At 49.0% G+C, this 17,437-nt stretch overlaps 1 protein-coding gene across 1 annotated transcript; it reads left to right on the top strand.

Moving 5' to 3' along the window:
• Positions 1 to 2,314: 2,314 nt before the first annotated feature.
• On the top strand, positions 2,315 to 6,940 carry LOC103652987 (glucan endo-1,3-beta-glucosidase 6). Its single transcript, XM_020552490.2, has 3 exons — positions 2,315 to 3,567; positions 5,505 to 5,835; positions 5,949 to 6,940. Exons 1-3 carry the CDS (start codon positions 3,215 to 3,217, stop codon positions 6,726 to 6,728), a joined length of 1,464 nt encoding a protein of 487 aa, XP_020408079.1. The 5' UTR covers positions 2,315 to 3,214; the 3' UTR covers positions 6,729 to 6,940.
• Positions 6,941 to 17,437: the final 10,497 nt, after the last annotated feature.

A 17,437-nucleotide genomic window follows, 5' to 3' on the forward strand; every position in this document is an offset into this window, starting at 1 on the left:
CACAATTCAATAGAATCAAAGCCTCTCCAAGTCCCAAATCCACTCCAAACAAATAGTGACTAGAGAGAGTTTTTGCTCGTGTTCTTTGAGCTCTTGTTCTTGGATCGCTTTCTTCTTCCCATTCTTGTTCTTCAAACACTTGTAATCAAAGCAAGGGACACCAAGTTGTGGTGGTCCGTGTGAGGAGTCTAAGTGACCCGTTTGATTAAGGAGAAAGCTCACTTGGTCTAGGTGACCGTTTGAGAGAGGGAAAGGGTTGAAAGAGACCCGGTCTTTGTGACCACCTCAACAGGGACTAGGTTTGCAAGAACCGAACCTCGGTAAAACAAATCACCGTGTCACTCGCCTTATTTCTTGGTTGATTTGTTTTCACACTCTCTTTTGGACTCGGTTTTATTTCTAACGCTAACCCTGGCTTGTAGTTGTGTTTAAAGTTGTAAATTTCAGTTTTCGCCTATTCACCCCCCTCTAGGCGACTTTCAGGTGGTTGGGGGTATTTATAGACTCCAACCACTTCCTAGCCGTTGGCTGAGTTTGCTGGCGATGGGCACACCGGACAGTCCGGTGGTGCACCGGACAACCACTGTTCACTGTCCGGTGCGTGCCACGTCAGCATGCCCGTTGGGGTTTGGAGCGTCTTGACCGTTAGAACCCTTGTCCTGTAGTTGCCTCGGACAGTCCGGTGCCACACCGGACATGTGACTTATCTGCTCTGAGCTCTGACGCGCACTGTTCATCACTGTTCACTTTTGGCAGGCGACCGTTGGCGCCAGGTTACTGTTGCTCCGTTGGCTCACGGGACATGTCCAGTGCACACCGGACAGTCCGGTGAATTATAGCGGAGCGCGCCCCAGAGAAACCCGAGAGTGAGCTGTTTGAGTGCTGCTCGGCCTGGTGCACCGGACACTGTCCGGTGCGCCACTTGGCAGCACACTCTCAAGTCTTTGCTCCAAATTTATTTAAGTCCCTAACTGATTTTCTTTCTTGGTTTGTGTTGAACCTTATGCACCTGAGATAAAAGACATCTAGGCAAACTAGTTAGTCCACGTGGTTTGTGATGGACGTCAACAACCAAAATCGATTATAGTAAATGATTAAGCCCATTTCCCTTTCACTAGGAATATGGCGCGACACCGGTTATCAGATTTTCGGTTTTGTGAAATCTCCCTCGCTTTATCCGATAACCTGATGCATCCTACGCTAAATTGTTAGCTCTGCAATTCTCAACCCTGGATATGTGCCGAATGCTGAATTCGTCAAAAGAATGAATTATGTCCCAACAATTATCAAGATAACCGCTTAGAGTATCATCTAAGCATTGATACTCTTCTAATACCTGTTGGACAACCGGCTGAAAATCACCAAAAGCTTTCGCATATCTTACACCCACACAATTTAAAAGCTCTAAGCCAATCATAAAAGAAAACAAATGTGGACTAAGTGTCTTATAACAATTAAAATACATACCCTTCCGGCTTCCGCTCACTCAAACTCTTGAAGCTGTGTTATGATAGCACACCCAACGATCGACACGGAGATGCAATTCTACTTAGGCTATTCTTAGTGGTGGTTTCATACACATTCAATAGTGTACCACATTAGTTTTTATAATGACATGGCATAGCATAACATAGCATTAAAGAGGATTGAGTTTCATGGGATGAAATTAGTTTACAAAACCATGCTAACTCATTTCTAAGGTCTTGAAAACAGTATGAAACCTCAATTGAATATGATTTGTTTTATCTTTACATATTTTACTAGCTTCTATTGACCATTGAGTTGCAACATTTAATTGGTATGTTAGCCTATATGAAATAGTGAAGTGGAATATTACATTGAGATGCATTGTTTCATTCATTGCACTTTTGATGACGTGGAGTGCTAAGAAGTTTTCATTGAGAATAAAAGCCTAACTGTAAGTACGTTTTCGCTAGTTTCAACACGTTCACGACTCACGAGACACCTTTTCTGTTTTTTTTTCAGTTAAGACATGCATTGGCCACTCCATTCTCCATTGCTCTTGCTCGCTAGGCCCTCGCCACCTCACCATTGATACTCCTCGCGTCTCTGCACGGCAAGAATTTGATGGGATATGGGGTTTTTAATAATTCTGTAAAGCCAGACTGACAGCCGGGCAGATACTTGAGCCCTTCTGCCACTCCAGAATCTGATCTTTCCCTCCTGGCTCGGCTCCTGCTGCCAGCTTCACACGTGCCGTACGCACGCACGCACGCAACAGTTCGATGTGTTTATCGATCTGCTGCTTGCTCTCTCTGCATTTATGTACGTGCATATGTTTAGGAACAGAAGAAGATCCATGGAAACCGTATCCAGCCAATCCTCCATTCCCGCCGCCGATTTGCTCTTGATTTTATTCCCTTTTTTTTGCGAAGCCAAAAACAACAACAACACACACACACCAACAGAGTCTATTCATTCACAGTAACAGAAAAACAGCACATGATATACAAAGGATTATCAAAGATGACGCGATAAGTCTGCAATCTTCCCCACCTTTTCAGTTCCATGCCGTGTCGCTGTCGATCGTCTGTGTCTCTCCGGGCTCCGGTCCCAGGATGAGATAGATCTTCTGGTCATGGTGGCCGCAGCCAGCCCACACCCTTTCCCCCCCTGACCACTACACCTGGGGGCACGCCCAGCGTGATTCCCCTGTTCTCCTCCCGGTTTCGCTCGCCCCCTTGTTCCTCTTCCAGCTGCTCATCTGTCAGCCGTTGCTTGCTCCCGCGATCTTCCTCTACCACACCCACACACACTCCCTAGCCCTAGCGAAAGCATCAAACACGCTGTTCGGCGCTGTCGTTGCAAGGTTTGGGGTTCTTGCTCGAAACGCAGCCCTACCCGGCGACCTATTAATCCCTCCCTCCTTCCCCTGTATCGGTCTGTTTCCTTTCTCCTCCTCCTCCAAAAGCAGCTCCTTTCTCGGGGGTCCGGCCACTTCCAGGAGTTCTTGCCTGCGAAGCTTGCTCCGTTCTTTCGCCTGCTTGCCCTCACTCCTCTATCGCCTTGGCCTGCTTATTGCCCAGACAGTTTCTGCTTGACCCCACGATTCTTCACTGATGATTCACAGAAAGCTTGGCGAGCACGTACATAACTTGCCGATCGGACAGTTGATGGACGGCACGAGCCCAAACCGTACAAGTCCACAATAATTTCTCCCTCCGGCTCCGGCTCCGCCTAGACTCACTCGTCCATGTCGCGCGCCGGCCGCTCCCTGCCCCTGCCCGTGGCGGCGCTCCTGCTCGCGGTGGTGGCGCTGTGCGCGGCGCGGCGCGCGCGCGCGATCGGCGTGAACTGGGGCACGCAGCTGAGCCACCCGCTGCCGGCGAGCACGGTGGTGCGGATGCTGCAGGACAACGGCTTCGACAGGGTGAAGCTGTTCGAGGCCGAGGACGCCATCCTGGGCGCGCTCAGGGGCTCCGGCCTCCAGGTCATGGTGGGCATCCCCAACGACATGCTCGCCGGCCTGGCCGCCGGCGGCAAGGCCGCCGCCGACTGGGTCGCCAAGAACGTCTCCGGGCACGTCCGCGACGGCGTCGACATAAGGTGGGTCACGCCGCGCGCCACTGCTGCTGCTGCTGCTTCGTTACATTATTACATACTTCTCCGGTTCTGCCTTATTATATCAATTACTAGGAGTATTACATCTGCTTCAGATACGCATCCTACTACTAATTTGAAAATCTTTGATCATAAATCTATACCTTTATATATATCATTCATCAGTTTAAACTTTCTTAAACCCACCCAACCAAATCACTTCATACCATAAACTCCATTGAATCCACCAATCAAATTGTACTCAGGCTTAGCACACCATCAAAACAACATACCTTACTCAAATTCAATAGACAATATTATTTAGATAATCTCTCATCCCTCGCTGTCTCCCGTGACCCTGCCACTCCCAGCCTCCCCTCCCCCACGCTCACGTCACCGCCGCTGACGTCGATCCCTCTCTTACCCAAGATCGTAACATTAGTAATGAACTATATGCGAGTAAAAAGTAATATACCATCGAATGGGCATTCATGCTCGTCACTACTGAAAACACCTCCTTTTGCTACTGTTAGTACATATAACTTATATTTTTCATTTTTTATGGTTTTTTAATAATACAAGTGGTCAAAATTAGGTTTAAAAAAGTCAAACAAATTATATTTTTAAAATGGAGGGAGTATATCAGATACACACTAGCACACAAACGAATTTTTTTTTAAAAAAAATCTTGTTAAAACAATTCCCTCCTCTTTCCTAGATATTTTTAAAAATGTCTTTTCGCTTTCATCATTGTTTTTTTAACAACACAAAGAGGCAGATAAAACAACGGTCAAATAATTCTGCACATCATGATTAAGTGAAGGAGACCGCAAGTGAAAAAGTAAATGAACACACTAGCAGATTGCTGTTTTCTCCCACCTCCCCTCCTCTTTTGCGAGTCGTTTGCACTAGCACTAGGCAGCAAAGCAAAAAAAAAAAGCGAGGCTAGATCGCCTTCTCTTTAGGGGAAGCCCACAGGTGTAAGCAAGCTGAAATTCTGTCTCGACCGTTCCCCAGTCTCCATGGCAGCAGGCACACATCAAATCAAAGCTGTTATGAATGGATGGCTTTTTCGTCACTTAACTTTGGGAGGGAGTACCAGAAAATCTATACGGGTGTTGGTGCTCTCCACTTGCCGTGTGCGTGTGGCGTACGTGGCTTCCTACTGGTGGTGGCATCTTGATTGGGACATGTACGCCGTTGGCACTGGCTAGTGCTAGCAGTAGAAAGGGCAAAAGGGCCCAATCACTCACTCTAGAGAGCGCCTGACGACACGTCTAGCATCAGGCCAGAAGTCTAGCATCAGGCCAGGCGAGAACCGGCCGCCCGTCCATCGAGAAAGATCGTGCACCTGCCACGTCTCCATGGATCATGCATGCGTAGTGGGATGCCATGGACGATGAATGTATGCACCTGTGAGGAGGAAGACAACATGCGGCGGCGGCGGCGGCGTCGTCGGCGTCATCGTCGGGTGCAGGAGCGGCGACGAGGAATACGTCGACGGGATCACTCGCGCGCTAGCTATTCAACAGCGTAACACACGGCGCATGTTATCTTCCTCCTCACAGCTAGGATGTCCTGTTGGGGACCGTACTTAAATGCGGAGATCTCTGGTTCGACATCATGATTTGGCGAGGCAAATCCCTGCCTGCTCCAAGATTTTCAGCGTATCATGTCTTCCCAGCATGATGCGTCTATCTAACCATATCGCCGTGGTCCTCTACACACACCTTTCACGCCATTGATCTGCCTCTGATTTTTTTTTTCGTTCCCCGTCTTAGCAATTTCTTTTGTTCTGAGAAAAATTAGCATCGAATGAGAGAACTCGATGCATGAACTCGTAACGAAATCCCCTCCTTTTTCAAATCTGGTTATTTATCCCAGTGATGACCAGAACTTAATCTCTTGCAAAAGTCACCAAGGTTTGCCATGCATATGCACAGGTACGTGGCCGTGGGCAACGAGCCGTTCCTGGAGACGTTCAACGGGACGTACCTGAACACGACGTTCCCGGCGATGCAGAACGTGCAGGCGGCGCTGGCGAAGGCCGGGCTGGCCGACAGGGTCAAGGTGACGGTGCCGCTGAACGCGGACGTGTACCAGTCGCCGACGGGGAAGCCGTCGGACGGCGACTTCCGCGCGGACATCCACGGCCTCATGCTCTCCATCGTGCAGTTCCTGGCGGCCACGGGCGCGCCGTTCGTGGCCAACGTGTACCCCTTCATCAGCCTGTACGCGGACCCCAACTTCCCGCTCGACTACGCCTTCTTCCAGGTAGAGTAGTAGAGATGCTAATTAATGAGCTATACTATACTTATTACTTTTCGAACTAAAATCAGTAATTAAGGGCTTAACGAAAGTATCAAGGGATACTATTTGGATTCCAGGGCTCGTCGGCGCCCGTGGTCGACGGCGGCGTCACGTACCAGAACACCTTCGACGCCAACCACGACACGCTGGTGGCCGCGCTGCGGCGCAACGGCTTCGGCAACGTGTCCGTCGTGGTGGGCGAGGTGGGCTGGCCCACGGACGGCGACGCCAGCGCCAGCATCGACTACGCGCGCCGCTTCAACCAGGGCTTCCTCGCGCACGTCGCGTCCGGCCAGGGCACGCCGCTGCGCCCGGGCCCCCTCGACGCCTACCTCTTCAGCCTCGTCGACGAGGACCGCAAGAGCATCCAGCCAGGCAACTTCGAGCGCCACTGGGGCCTCTTCTACTACGACGGCACGCCCAAGTACCCGCTCAGCCTAGGCGGCAACGCCTCCTCGCTGATGAGGCCGGCCAGGGGCGTCAAGTACCTGGACAAGAAGTGGTGCGTGCTCAAGACGTCGGCCAACCTCGCCGACCAGAAGGTGGGCGACAGCGTCGGCTACGCCTGTGGCCTCGCCGACTGCACCAGCCTCGGCTACAAGACCTCCTGCGCCGGCCTCGACGCCAAGGGCAACGTCTCCTACGCCTACAACATGTACTACCAGACCATGGACCAGGACGACCGCGCCTGCGACTTCAACGGCCTCGCCACCACCACCTCCGTCGACCCGTCCGCCGGGACATGCCGCTTCATCATCGAGATCGACGTCGGCGCCGCCGCGCCACGCTCTGCCATCGGCTTCGCGGCCGTGCTGGCAGCCGGGCTCGCGGCCTCCGTGCTATCCGTGTTGTTGTGAAACCCTTCAGTTTCCCTCGTCGCATCGGTCGTCGTCTGCGCGCCTTTTGTCTTCAGCTCGCCTCTGGTGTTGGCAAGAGATTTTTTTGACAAGTGCTACTAGTACCTATTAGGTTGTTCAAAATGTATGTGTTATTGTTAATTTGTTTTTTTAATAAAACGCATTACACAGACACAACAACCTCTTGGCACAACAACCTCTTGTCGATTCATATTCCCTGTGTTTGGTTAGCTGGAGCATGCATCAAGAGAGAAGAATCATTACATGCACTGACTATAGTTCAACACGTGTTTGATTCGCTGCATCTAGGAAGCTGCGCGTGCACATAATAGTGCAGTCTAGGCTTATTTGCCTGCATCCACATGTACGCAAAAATCAGTGCTATCCGGTGGAATAGGACCGCCCGAGCGCGCAGGCATCCAATCGGCCACATTGTGCCCGGGCACCCGGATTGAGTTTTCAATATAGTGCGCCTGTTTTCAGTTAGTCATTCTTTGAAGGTTGTCGATAGTGGGGGTGCATCATGCATGCGTTGATTTAACTCGATTCAAGATCTACTGACTCATTATCACTGTTTGTTTTTACTTTCATTGTGATAATCAGTTATGATAATTATTAATTAAGGTTATGATCGCTGATTTGCAATTGATGGTGATAAGTTGATATAACCACCTGGCATAGCAAATGCCAACCATTCGACAGTTAAAATAAAAAACCAACAACATCTGGTAGGTTGTACCAACACTGAGATCTTAGTTGCCACCCAGTGTAGAAGCAGCAGACGGATAGTGATGTAGAAAAGAGAGAAATGAATAGAGAAAGAAAGCATACTACTCACTACTCTCTCCGTCCTAGAATACATGATGTGATCACTTTTTTTACTGTCAACAGGGGGAGAGGGTCCCCACCTGACTATTTCAATTATCAATCACCATTTTGGTGAACACGAGGGGATACATGAGGATTACACAAGATAAGGGAGCACAAGAACAAGACAACACGAGGAGTTACATAGAGCATAGGGGCACATGAGTCGCTAGAATAAGGATCAGAGACTATGCGCTAAAATGGTGCACCACACATCTAGGAGGTGGCGTTTGTTAGGCTGAAGGCGTTGAGCCCATAGCCGAGAATACTTTTGCATTCTGACGCTTCCACAGGTGCCAACAACAAAGTAGGATGAAGCTATTTGTCGAGGAAATGACCATCGGGCTACCCAGGCCCACTAGGAGGTCGTGGGAAAGGTCCACCCCGAAAGGACCTGCCCCCGGATAAACCGAGGTACCAAGTCGAGGGTCGGGTGAGGCGAGTCATAGAGGGGTTGGGCGGATCAAGGGAAAGCCATTGGAGTGGATTCCAGTCATGACCGAGATTGACCCAATGCGCTGCATTAATTGTGCCTGGCGCCGAGTCACAGACGGTGAATCGGTCCACCTTCCACTCATGACCTACGGGCACCTAGGCCTGTGGCCCACTCATGAGCTATCGAGCCTAGGCCTGAGCGCGCTGGACGCCTACAGGCCCCACAACACGATGAGTTGTGCCGAGACCTAGGCTACGATGGCCAGGGGTCGGCACAACACATGGATGTCAATGATGGCGTGGGGGTCCTTCGTCATCCACGCTGCCCGCCATAAACAGCATGGTCAGGGACACCTAGATGACCGAGATGTATACGGACAAATGCAGCCTTACCAGGGTAAAACGCCCAGTTTTACCACGGGCCAATAGCTCATTCTCAAGGAAGCTACTGGTAGCCGGCCCCCACCTTGGCCTATAAAAGGAGGAGGTCGGCCACGAAATAAAAGGAGGACACTCGACGACAGACGACCACACTCGCTCGACGAGACCAGAAGACCTAGAGGCTAGAGCTAAGGCGCGAGCCACCACGACGTCCAAAGCTTAGCTAAGAACTCTAGTCCCATAGTCTTTAGGTCCACCCATGCATAAGAGACTTAGGAGCTCCTCCCTCTCTCATCCGCTTGTAACCCCTACTACGAGCCTTGATCAACAAAGGTGCTGGTAGCGTGAGTCGCTGAAGATCGGATGTAGGAACGTTCTACCAAAACCAATATAAATCTTGCGCCCACCGAGCACACCATCCGGACCACGGAACACACACATACAAATTTACTTGTCAGAGCATAGGTTTGAAACACCGACACTATTGAAGATCCCATTGTGTAAGGTCGAGGGGCAACCGATACTGTGGAGACGAGAGCATTGCATATCAGTGGTAATGTCGACACCAACTGTCGCCCAGAAGGCTCTGGTGAAGCTACAGTGGAAGAGAATGTGGGAGGTTGTTTCAGGAGCTGTCGTACACACTTTTAAGGTGTCATCGTCGAGGACATTTTTTTGCACAGGTTCACTCGGGTCTGAAGTTTGTCTTTTATAGCCAGTCAAGCAAAAAAGAACCCTAGGGGTGTTGTTCTTCCAAACAAAGGTCGACAACTGGGAGCTAGGCACCTCTAGTTTTTTAGTGGCTTGTAGAGGAGCCTAGAGTGCAAGGATCCATCTGACTTGGAAATTGCACAACGATGGACGTCGGGGGCATCCGTCAGGCGGACTGACTATAGTGAGTTTCCCAAAGTTTCAAGCTCCAGTGTAGCTTGATCGGAGAGGCGATTGACAAAGGAAATAGGCAGGGGATGGGTGAGGACCCCTTGAACACTTTGGTCGAGATCTTTAGCATGGGATCAGAGCATGGGAAACATGGAAGCGAGATCATTATCAGTGCACTTGATGTCGTACTAGAAGGATTTACTCCTCCCGTCGCGGACCACACGTGATGATAGCCTGGTAGAGGGGAAGCACGGAGCAGGGGGCAGAACAATAGACACCGGGGAGATCCCTAGTAAGACTTGCAAGGCAAGCATGGAGGCACACCTACCCCCTAAGAAGAATAAGCTAAGGTGTGGCGGCCGTGTGGATGAGTTTAAGGTGAAGGCAGGTATTGAACAGTTCAATGTCCCTAACCCCCAGAACATTGATGGACCTACACCCAAGCACTGTCTCCAAAAGGGAAAAGACATTGGGAGCCATGGGAAACTTTCTGACCTATCCAAAGGAAGCCATGACGGTGTTGGTCGATGGCTTTTACTACGCCTTTGGGGAGTTGGACAACACTCATAATGTAGTTTAGGTGGCTATCATGGATAGAGTTGATTTGGATCAGGCAGCCCATGGGGTTGAGGAGAGATGTTTGTCGCCTGACTAAGTATTTATCGGTTTTTGCAATGGTGGAGGAAAATAGATGGTGGCAGAGCTTGGTGGGGGAGAGGGGTAGGCCGAGGTAGGCCTGAGGGAACCCTTCCTACCTACAGCCAAGGAGGGTGGTGCATTTCTGAGTGTGGTCGTTTTCCATGTGCATGGGGATCGTGACACTTTTGTTCAAGTTGATCTTGAGACGTATCAAAGAATTAAACAGGCCAAGGGCTATTTTGAGGCAGGATGTATCATTAGGGTTACCCCTAAGGAGGATGAACGTGTTGTTGGTGTACTTGAGAACCGTGCAAGGTTGATTACCTGCAAGGGGGTGTTTGATACGACTGTCCCACCTGATGATCGTCTGAAGCACACCAACCACAAAGGAGGAAAAGATAGAGGATAGAGGGTCACTTTTGGCGTATGCTCTACTTACAAGGGAACCAAGGGCCTAGGTTGCCATTAACGAGGATGGATGTTTTAGAAGAGTCAAGGATCATTCTAACCCAGGCCCTCCATTTGCAGCTGAAACTGCGGGCTTCGAGAATTCCATGCAAGGCAACCTAGTCCATGGTATCAAAGGCTTTGGCGAAGTCAAGTTTGAGGAGTAAGGTAAGATTTTTTTTGTTTAAGGCAACATTGAATCAGCTCCAGGGCGTAGATGAAATTTTCGAAGATAGATCTCCCCTTAAGAACCCGATTTGGTCGAGGTGAATGAGGGAACCTATTGTAGGTTTGAGGCGGTTTGTGAGGATCTTGGAAATGATTTTTATGCTACAATTTTGGAGGCAGATCGAGCGGTAGTCGCCCACAGCTGAAGCACCGAATTTTTTGGGGAGAAGGATGAGGTAGGATCTATTTATGCTATCAAGGTTGATGTCCCTAGAATGGAAAGCGTTAAGGACACGCATCACCACCGGGGACACAGTGCACTAGGCAGGTTTGTAGAAACTAGGATCAAAGCCGTCAGGTCTGGGGGTGCTATGGCTAGACATGTCAAGGATGACATCATGGGTTTCCTTCACGAAGAATGAGGCATTGAAGGAGTCAAGAAGGGGGGCTAGGGTTGTACAACACCCCCAATGTTGAAAGGCTGGGCACAAAGCAGCAACAGTCCCAATAGAAGAGTTAAAGTACATAGTGATAGCTTGGATTTTCTCTTCATGTCTGGTGAAGATAGCAAATTCAATCTGGACTCTCTGGATGGAGCACCAGTGTCGCTAGGCATAGGCATGAGCATGATGGAACGTGGTGATTTCATCTCCTTCTTTGATGGCTTTCTTCTTGTTGTCTTGCTTATAGTAGGCAGCCTTCTCACAGAGGGACTAGGATAGGAAAATTCTGCAAGCTTCACGGGCTTGGACTTTGACCGACGACATGCTTCTGTCTTTTCCGAGGCAGTTAAACATGGTGATGCTTCTACCTTCTTACTTCCGATATTTTATTCACTGTCTAATGCTCCTTCCCTTTTTCTTTCTGGCCCGCGCGTATGTGCCACACAAGTCCATGAGTAGCGCGGCCTTGGCGGTCAGAGTGGCGCCTCTGTCTCCCCAGGCCTTCGGCTTGCAGCCACTGGGAGGTATGCCCCCTCTGGTTCTTGGGGGTGTCCCACCGAGCGGTGCATCCTCCTCCTCCCTAGTGGCATCCCAGGTCGTTCCAAGGGCGGCGAGCGTGGCCATCCCGGAGGTGGTTCTCATCGACTCGTTGTCGTCCGCATATGCCCTAGGGGAATTTCTGGAGGTCGGCGTAGTTGCCCCAGGTGTGTCCTCACTAGGGTGACTATCTGCTCTGTCCCGCCTCTTCCTACCCTTGCACCTCCACCTACCACCTTTGCAGGGGTTGGTGGTAGCTTAGAGGTGGGGCATCCAGCCCCCGGGTCTATCGGTCTTGGGAGGCAAACAACACTGGTCGTGGTCGCGTGGTGGGGGCCCACGAAAATGTTGGTGTTGTGGGGCGTTGGACGGGCGCCCTTCTCTTGGAGAGGAGCGCCGAACTCCAAGAGCTTTGTCTGGTTGTCGGCACGGTGTGCGCCCACCTCTCTCCTCTGTCGTCGACCAAAGTGCCTCTAATTGATCACATTTGGGAGCTGCCCAACCACGTGGAGCGCGCCGTCGCTAAAGGCATTTGTCCAGGTGGTGGTCACGCCCTTGGTCGAATGGTCTCTCATTTTTATGAGGTCGACACCGCCATCATCGTCATGGGTTACACCGCCGACTGAAGCGTCGAGGAACACTAACGAGGAGCAAGTCCACCACTATGCCCAGTCGATAGCAAGTCGAGTCAACATTAGGTCCCTCCTGATCGATTCCCCGACCAAGGATCCTCCCGCTGGTGGCCCAACTTCCCCTATTCAGACGATGCCTCCTAGGATTCTTGCACAACCTCTGTGTAGTGCTTTCTGTATATGAAAATGTTTTTTCTGTGTTTTTGTGTGGACAATAGTTTCAATGCGCATTTCCAACTTTCATTGATTTTTGGGCGAACATACATGACTGTGCCTCGACTAGATGGGGTAGCTTCTTCCCGAACTCCATCACTGGGAAACCCTTGCGTTTTGTGCCTGCACACGTGCCTCTCTATTCGCTGACCTACACACACTTTTGGGACGTCGGTGATGCTCATGATTGTCTTGGGGCCTCCTCCTTGCTCCTTGGGTCTGGCGGAATCAGGGCCGACCATAGTCACATCGGCGGTGCCTAGACTGTCGCCTCCCTAAGATTTAGCAAGCGCCGGGATCAACTCGGAGCTAGCACATTCGCAGGCGTATGCTGCCTTGAATGGAGCGGTGGCCATGATGACTCCACGTGGGCCTAGCATCTTCAGCTTTAGGTATGTATAGTTGGGTATGGCCATGAACTTGGCGTAGCACTATCTTCCGAGGATAGCATTGTAGCATCTCGGGAAATCCATCACCTCAAACTACAGTCATTCAGTGCGAACATTAGTGGGGCCCCCAAATGTGACAGTCAGAGTGATCCACCCAAGGGGGTAGGCTTCATGGCCAAGGATGACGCCATGGAGCGATGTCGAGCTGGGGTGCAACGCTGAGCGTGTGATTCCCAAACTATCGAAGGTCTCGATGTACATGATGTTGAGATCGCTTCCCCCGTCCATCAGCACCTTGGTGAGGCGTTTTGATGCCATGATCTGCTCAATGATGAGGGGGTAGGTCTCAAGATGCAGGATCACATCAGGGTGGTCACAGCAGTAGAAGACGATCGAGAATTCTAACTATCGAAGGTACCGCAGGACGACGAGCTCCGTGATGAACGCCTCTCGTCGAGCTGCCTTGCGGCGGCGTCTAGCACTGTATGCTTCTCCCCCGCTGAAGATCATGATATAGCTCGTGGTTTTTAGGGAAGTCCTCGATGGGGTTTCTTATTCTGCCAGCTTTGTCGGCTCTTCCTGGTTCGCCTTTTTGGCCGGTGGCTTGGAGATGAAGCGCTTTAGGAGCTCGCATTCCTGAAGTTTGCGGTGGACGGGGAAGTTTTGATTTTGACACGGTGAATCCATCAACTTTTGGAAATGGTCATTGTTGTTCTTCGCCAGCGGCATGGGTGGCTGATCAGCGGTAGTGACTTCTCCTTCCTTGGTGTGCGTGGGGTAGTAGTTCCTCCGACATCTGTCAAGGTGCTCCCGTCGATCTCCCCTTTCGCTGTTGGGCTTGCCAGCGTCACGCAGGCTATTTCCCCTACGAAAAATCACCCCCACTATGTATTCCCCATCAGCGAACTTGGTCGCAATGTCGAAGAGGTCTGCAACCGTCTTTGGTCACCCTCGTCTGATTTCATGGACTAGGGCCTCGATGGTGGTGCCGTAGGTGAAGGCGCTCACCACATCATCGTCGGTGGCATCTGGGAGTTCGTTCCTTTTCTGTAAGAACCTCTAGATGTAGTCCCAGAGGCTCTCTCCGCTTTTTTGTGCGCACATCTTGAGGTCCCAAGAGCTTCTAGGGTGCTTGTGGGTGCCATGGAAGTTCCCAACGAAGGCTTTTCAGAGGTCGGCCCAATCATGTATGGTGCCGACCGGCAGGTGCTTGAGCCAAGCCATCACCTGTAAGAAATGGGTGACGCCTGAGGGGGGTGAATTAGGACTTCTAAAACTTTTACTAAACTAGGCCACAAATAAATCTCTAGAGCAAAACCTATGGAAATAATCAAATTAGAATGTGCAAACTAGGTTTTGTCTAAGTGTTGCTATGTCTACCGCAATGGCTAAGTTTCAATCTACACTATATAAGCATAAAGACAAGATTGAAACTTAAATGCTTAATATAAATGCGGAAGTTAAAGAGCAAGGTAGAGATGCAAACTCTCGTGGATGACGCCGGTATTTTTACCGAGGTATCCAGAACCACGCAAGGTCCCGACTAATCCTCATTGGTGCCCCTATGCAAAGGGAAGCCCACGCGAGGGCCAAGCACCTCGGTCGAGTAACTCCGTAGAGAGCCGCAGGCCTTCTCCACGCACAAGTGGTGCTCCAATTCCGGCTCCTCTCGGACGCTCCCTGCCGTCTCCACTATCGAGCTTCCGGCCGAAACACCATGGGCCTCGTTCCCTCCGGTACACGGTGGCGGCCGTGACACAAACGCGGTTGTCACGGTCTCGCAAGACTTTTGCCCCACTCGGTACAATTACAATGGCTCACGCAAGAGCCGAGGGGTTGTGTGGTTTTTACAAAACTCACTCAAGGCTCACCTAGAGCAAGCACTAATGCGGTCTAACTAACCTAAGCACTTCGCAAAGCACCTACGCTAATCATCGAGTGATTCTATTAAGCAATTGGGTGTTTGAGCACTTGGAAATGTCTACAATATGCCTTGGTATGTTTCTTGGGCTCCCACACTTGGAAATGGCCGGTTGGGGTGTATTTATAGCCCCCAACACAATTGTAGTAGTTGGAGAAAAGCTGCTGCTCTCTGCGGCACACTGGACAGTCCGGTGGTGCACCGGACAACCCACTGTTCAGTGTCCGGTGTGCCTAGCCGTTGCCCTGCCACAGTAGGTGACCGTTGGTGCTGCAGGCTTTTCACACGGGACAGTCCGGACTCCACACCGGATAGTCCGGTGGTCTTGTCTGCACAGTGCCACCTGGAACTAACCGTTGGGCTACGGTTCCCTTGTGCACCGGATAGTCCGGTGCTCTAGACCAGACAGTCCGATTGTGGCAACACATGCTTATTTTCTTGGACTTTTATTTGATATTCTTAATGTCTTCTTTTCAGGTGTTGCTTTTCTCAATTCCTTGGTCCAATGCAAGCAATTCTAGCATCCTGTGAACTACAAACACAAACACTAGCAAACACATTAGTTCACGGATTATGTTAATCATCAAACACCAAAACTCATTTAGCCAAATGGCCCGAGGTCCATTTTCCTTACAATCTCCCCCTTTTTGGTGATTGATGACAACACAACCAAAGCAAGCAAATAATACAAGCATTTGAATAAAAATATGCAATCTACTTGCAGGATGCATGTTTGTCCCCACAATGTGATATTATGGACTTAAGCCTCCCCCTAACTCCATAATTCACTTACTTCCTATTTTGGACCAAAGAACCAAAACCACTTAAAAAGCTACTTGAAGAAATAAAATTTTAAATTGGTGGTGTTTGGTGTTTGATACATTTTTCATTGCTTTGGTCCCTAAACTTCCCCCCTTTGGCATCAACCACCGAAAAGGAAGACATTAAAAGCATGTAGGAAGTAAATAAGGCTTGCCCTCATAAGAAATTTTGTCAAATGATACCAATTGTAGTATACTAAATTAAACCACATGTAGGGTACCAGTTGAACCATCAAATAGTTACTCCCCCTAAATGGGTGTTCTCTTTAGAAAGAAATTTCTTCCCTTTTTAGAGACGAAGAAATACTCCCCCTGACAGAGATCTTCTACTTTAGGAAAAAGCATGTGAAAATTAGAGGTGCAAGACATGATTTGATTAGAATAACTTCCTATGCATAGGTAATAGAATATGATTTAACCACTTATGCATGTATAGCAAATGGAAGTATAAGATATGAAAATATAGTCTAATCAAATATTGGAGAAGACATGTAATGATACTAAGTGTACTCTCAAAAATACCGATTGAAAGTCAATTGCAGACCAATGGCAGGCTCGTGAGACATGAGAGTTCTTAGAGATTTTGCAGTGGAAGATTGTTGTCTTTCTCCGGGGACTTCATTTTCCTTACAATGAGACTATCACATGAAATAGACTTGAAAAAGATATTAGTCTCAAAGTCTTGGATTATAGAGTAACCTCCCTCTGAAGGTGTGCATACAAGTTTTGAATACATGTAGGAGACATGCACTTTGATTTGATATCAAGAGGGGCAGATTATCCATAATCCGAGCTTTGGCACATATAAGATAAATGATACCAAATGTAGGATGTAAGATTTTTAAAGCATTGGTGTCATTTACTTAGGGATGTTCAATAGGCTATGTGCCGTGCTTTAATTAAATAATTTAGACCATGTAGGTTTGCTCATGAAAATGAATTGGAAACAAGCAATCCTACCATGTGATTTACCTAGTATGCATGCATTTAGACAGAAGTAAATATCAAATGTAGTACTAGGCATGAAAGGTAAAACTAGATACAAGAAAATTAGATACGCATATCTAAAAATAAGAAATACAATAAATCTAGTTACCTTAGTCATGGGTGGGGAAATTTGGGTCCAAAATATTCACTCACTTGGCAATAAACTTGATCCAATATGATGTATCCCATAATATACATCCCAACTTTCCAAGTCTCCAAATTCCCCGATGTCCTTCGGACTACTCACTTCCCTTTCGGGATCCAAACCTTCTTGGTGCTTTTCATGGTTGAAATTATTTCCTTTGGCACCCAGATGCGTTTGACCCCCTTTCCTTTGTTGGCTTGCTTGTTTGCCTTGATTGCTATCACCTTTATGTTCTTTTTCTTCTTGATCAAATATGGTGTAGCAGCCTTTTTGTCCACCTTGTTGATGTAGGTGTTGGATGGCTTTTGCTTGAGCTTTTGCCTTTGTTTATCCCCAGTCATCACCTTGCATTGGAAAGACTTATGGCCTTCCAAGTGTCATAGCCTACAAATCAAGGTTTCTCCCTCCATAGGCTTGTTATCATGTGGAGGTCGGATTTATTTGGCTTTGCCTTTCTTGTCATACAAAGTCTTGCCAAGGCGAGCCACTTCTTGCTTTAATTGCTCATTTTCCTTTGCAACCTCATCCAAACATGTTTCTATAACAATATTCTTAACAAGAACTTGGTTGCAGGGGTTAGAATCATCATTTAAATCAAAGCAGGAAGTAGAAGCATCTTTCTTAATAGTTTCAGGAATTTCAATTAAAGATGCCCCTGGGGTGCTACCAATGTTTTCTAGCTTAGTAGTTAGCTCATTGTTGTGTATGCTAAGAATTTCCATTTTCCCTAGCAAATTTTCAATAGCTTCTTGAGAGCTAGCTAACTTAGCCTTAAGTTTTTCATTCTTTTTAATGAGGCCAT

The sequence above is a fragment of the Zea mays genome, chromosome 4 (assembly GCF_902167145.1).
Source record: "Zea mays cultivar B73 chromosome 4, Zm-B73-REFERENCE-NAM-5.0, whole genome shotgun sequence".
Lineage (NCBI taxonomy): Eukaryota > Viridiplantae > Streptophyta > Magnoliopsida > Poales > Poaceae > Zea > Zea mays.

Excerpts from the sequence above, each read along its gene's own strand:
- LOC103652987 (XM_020552490.2), top strand. The coding sequence starts at position 3,215 with ATGTCGCGCGCCGGCCGCTCCCTGCCCCTGCCCGTGGCGGCGCTCCTG. Across the intron at positions 3,568-5,504 it reads CGCGACGGCGTCGACATAAG|GTACGTGGCCGTGGGCAACG; the intron begins GTGGGTCACGCC and ends GCATATGCACAG. Across the intron at positions 5,836-5,948 it reads TCGACTACGCCTTCTTCCAG|GGCTCGTCGGCGCCCGTGGT; the intron begins GTAGAGTAGTAG and ends TTTGGATTCCAG.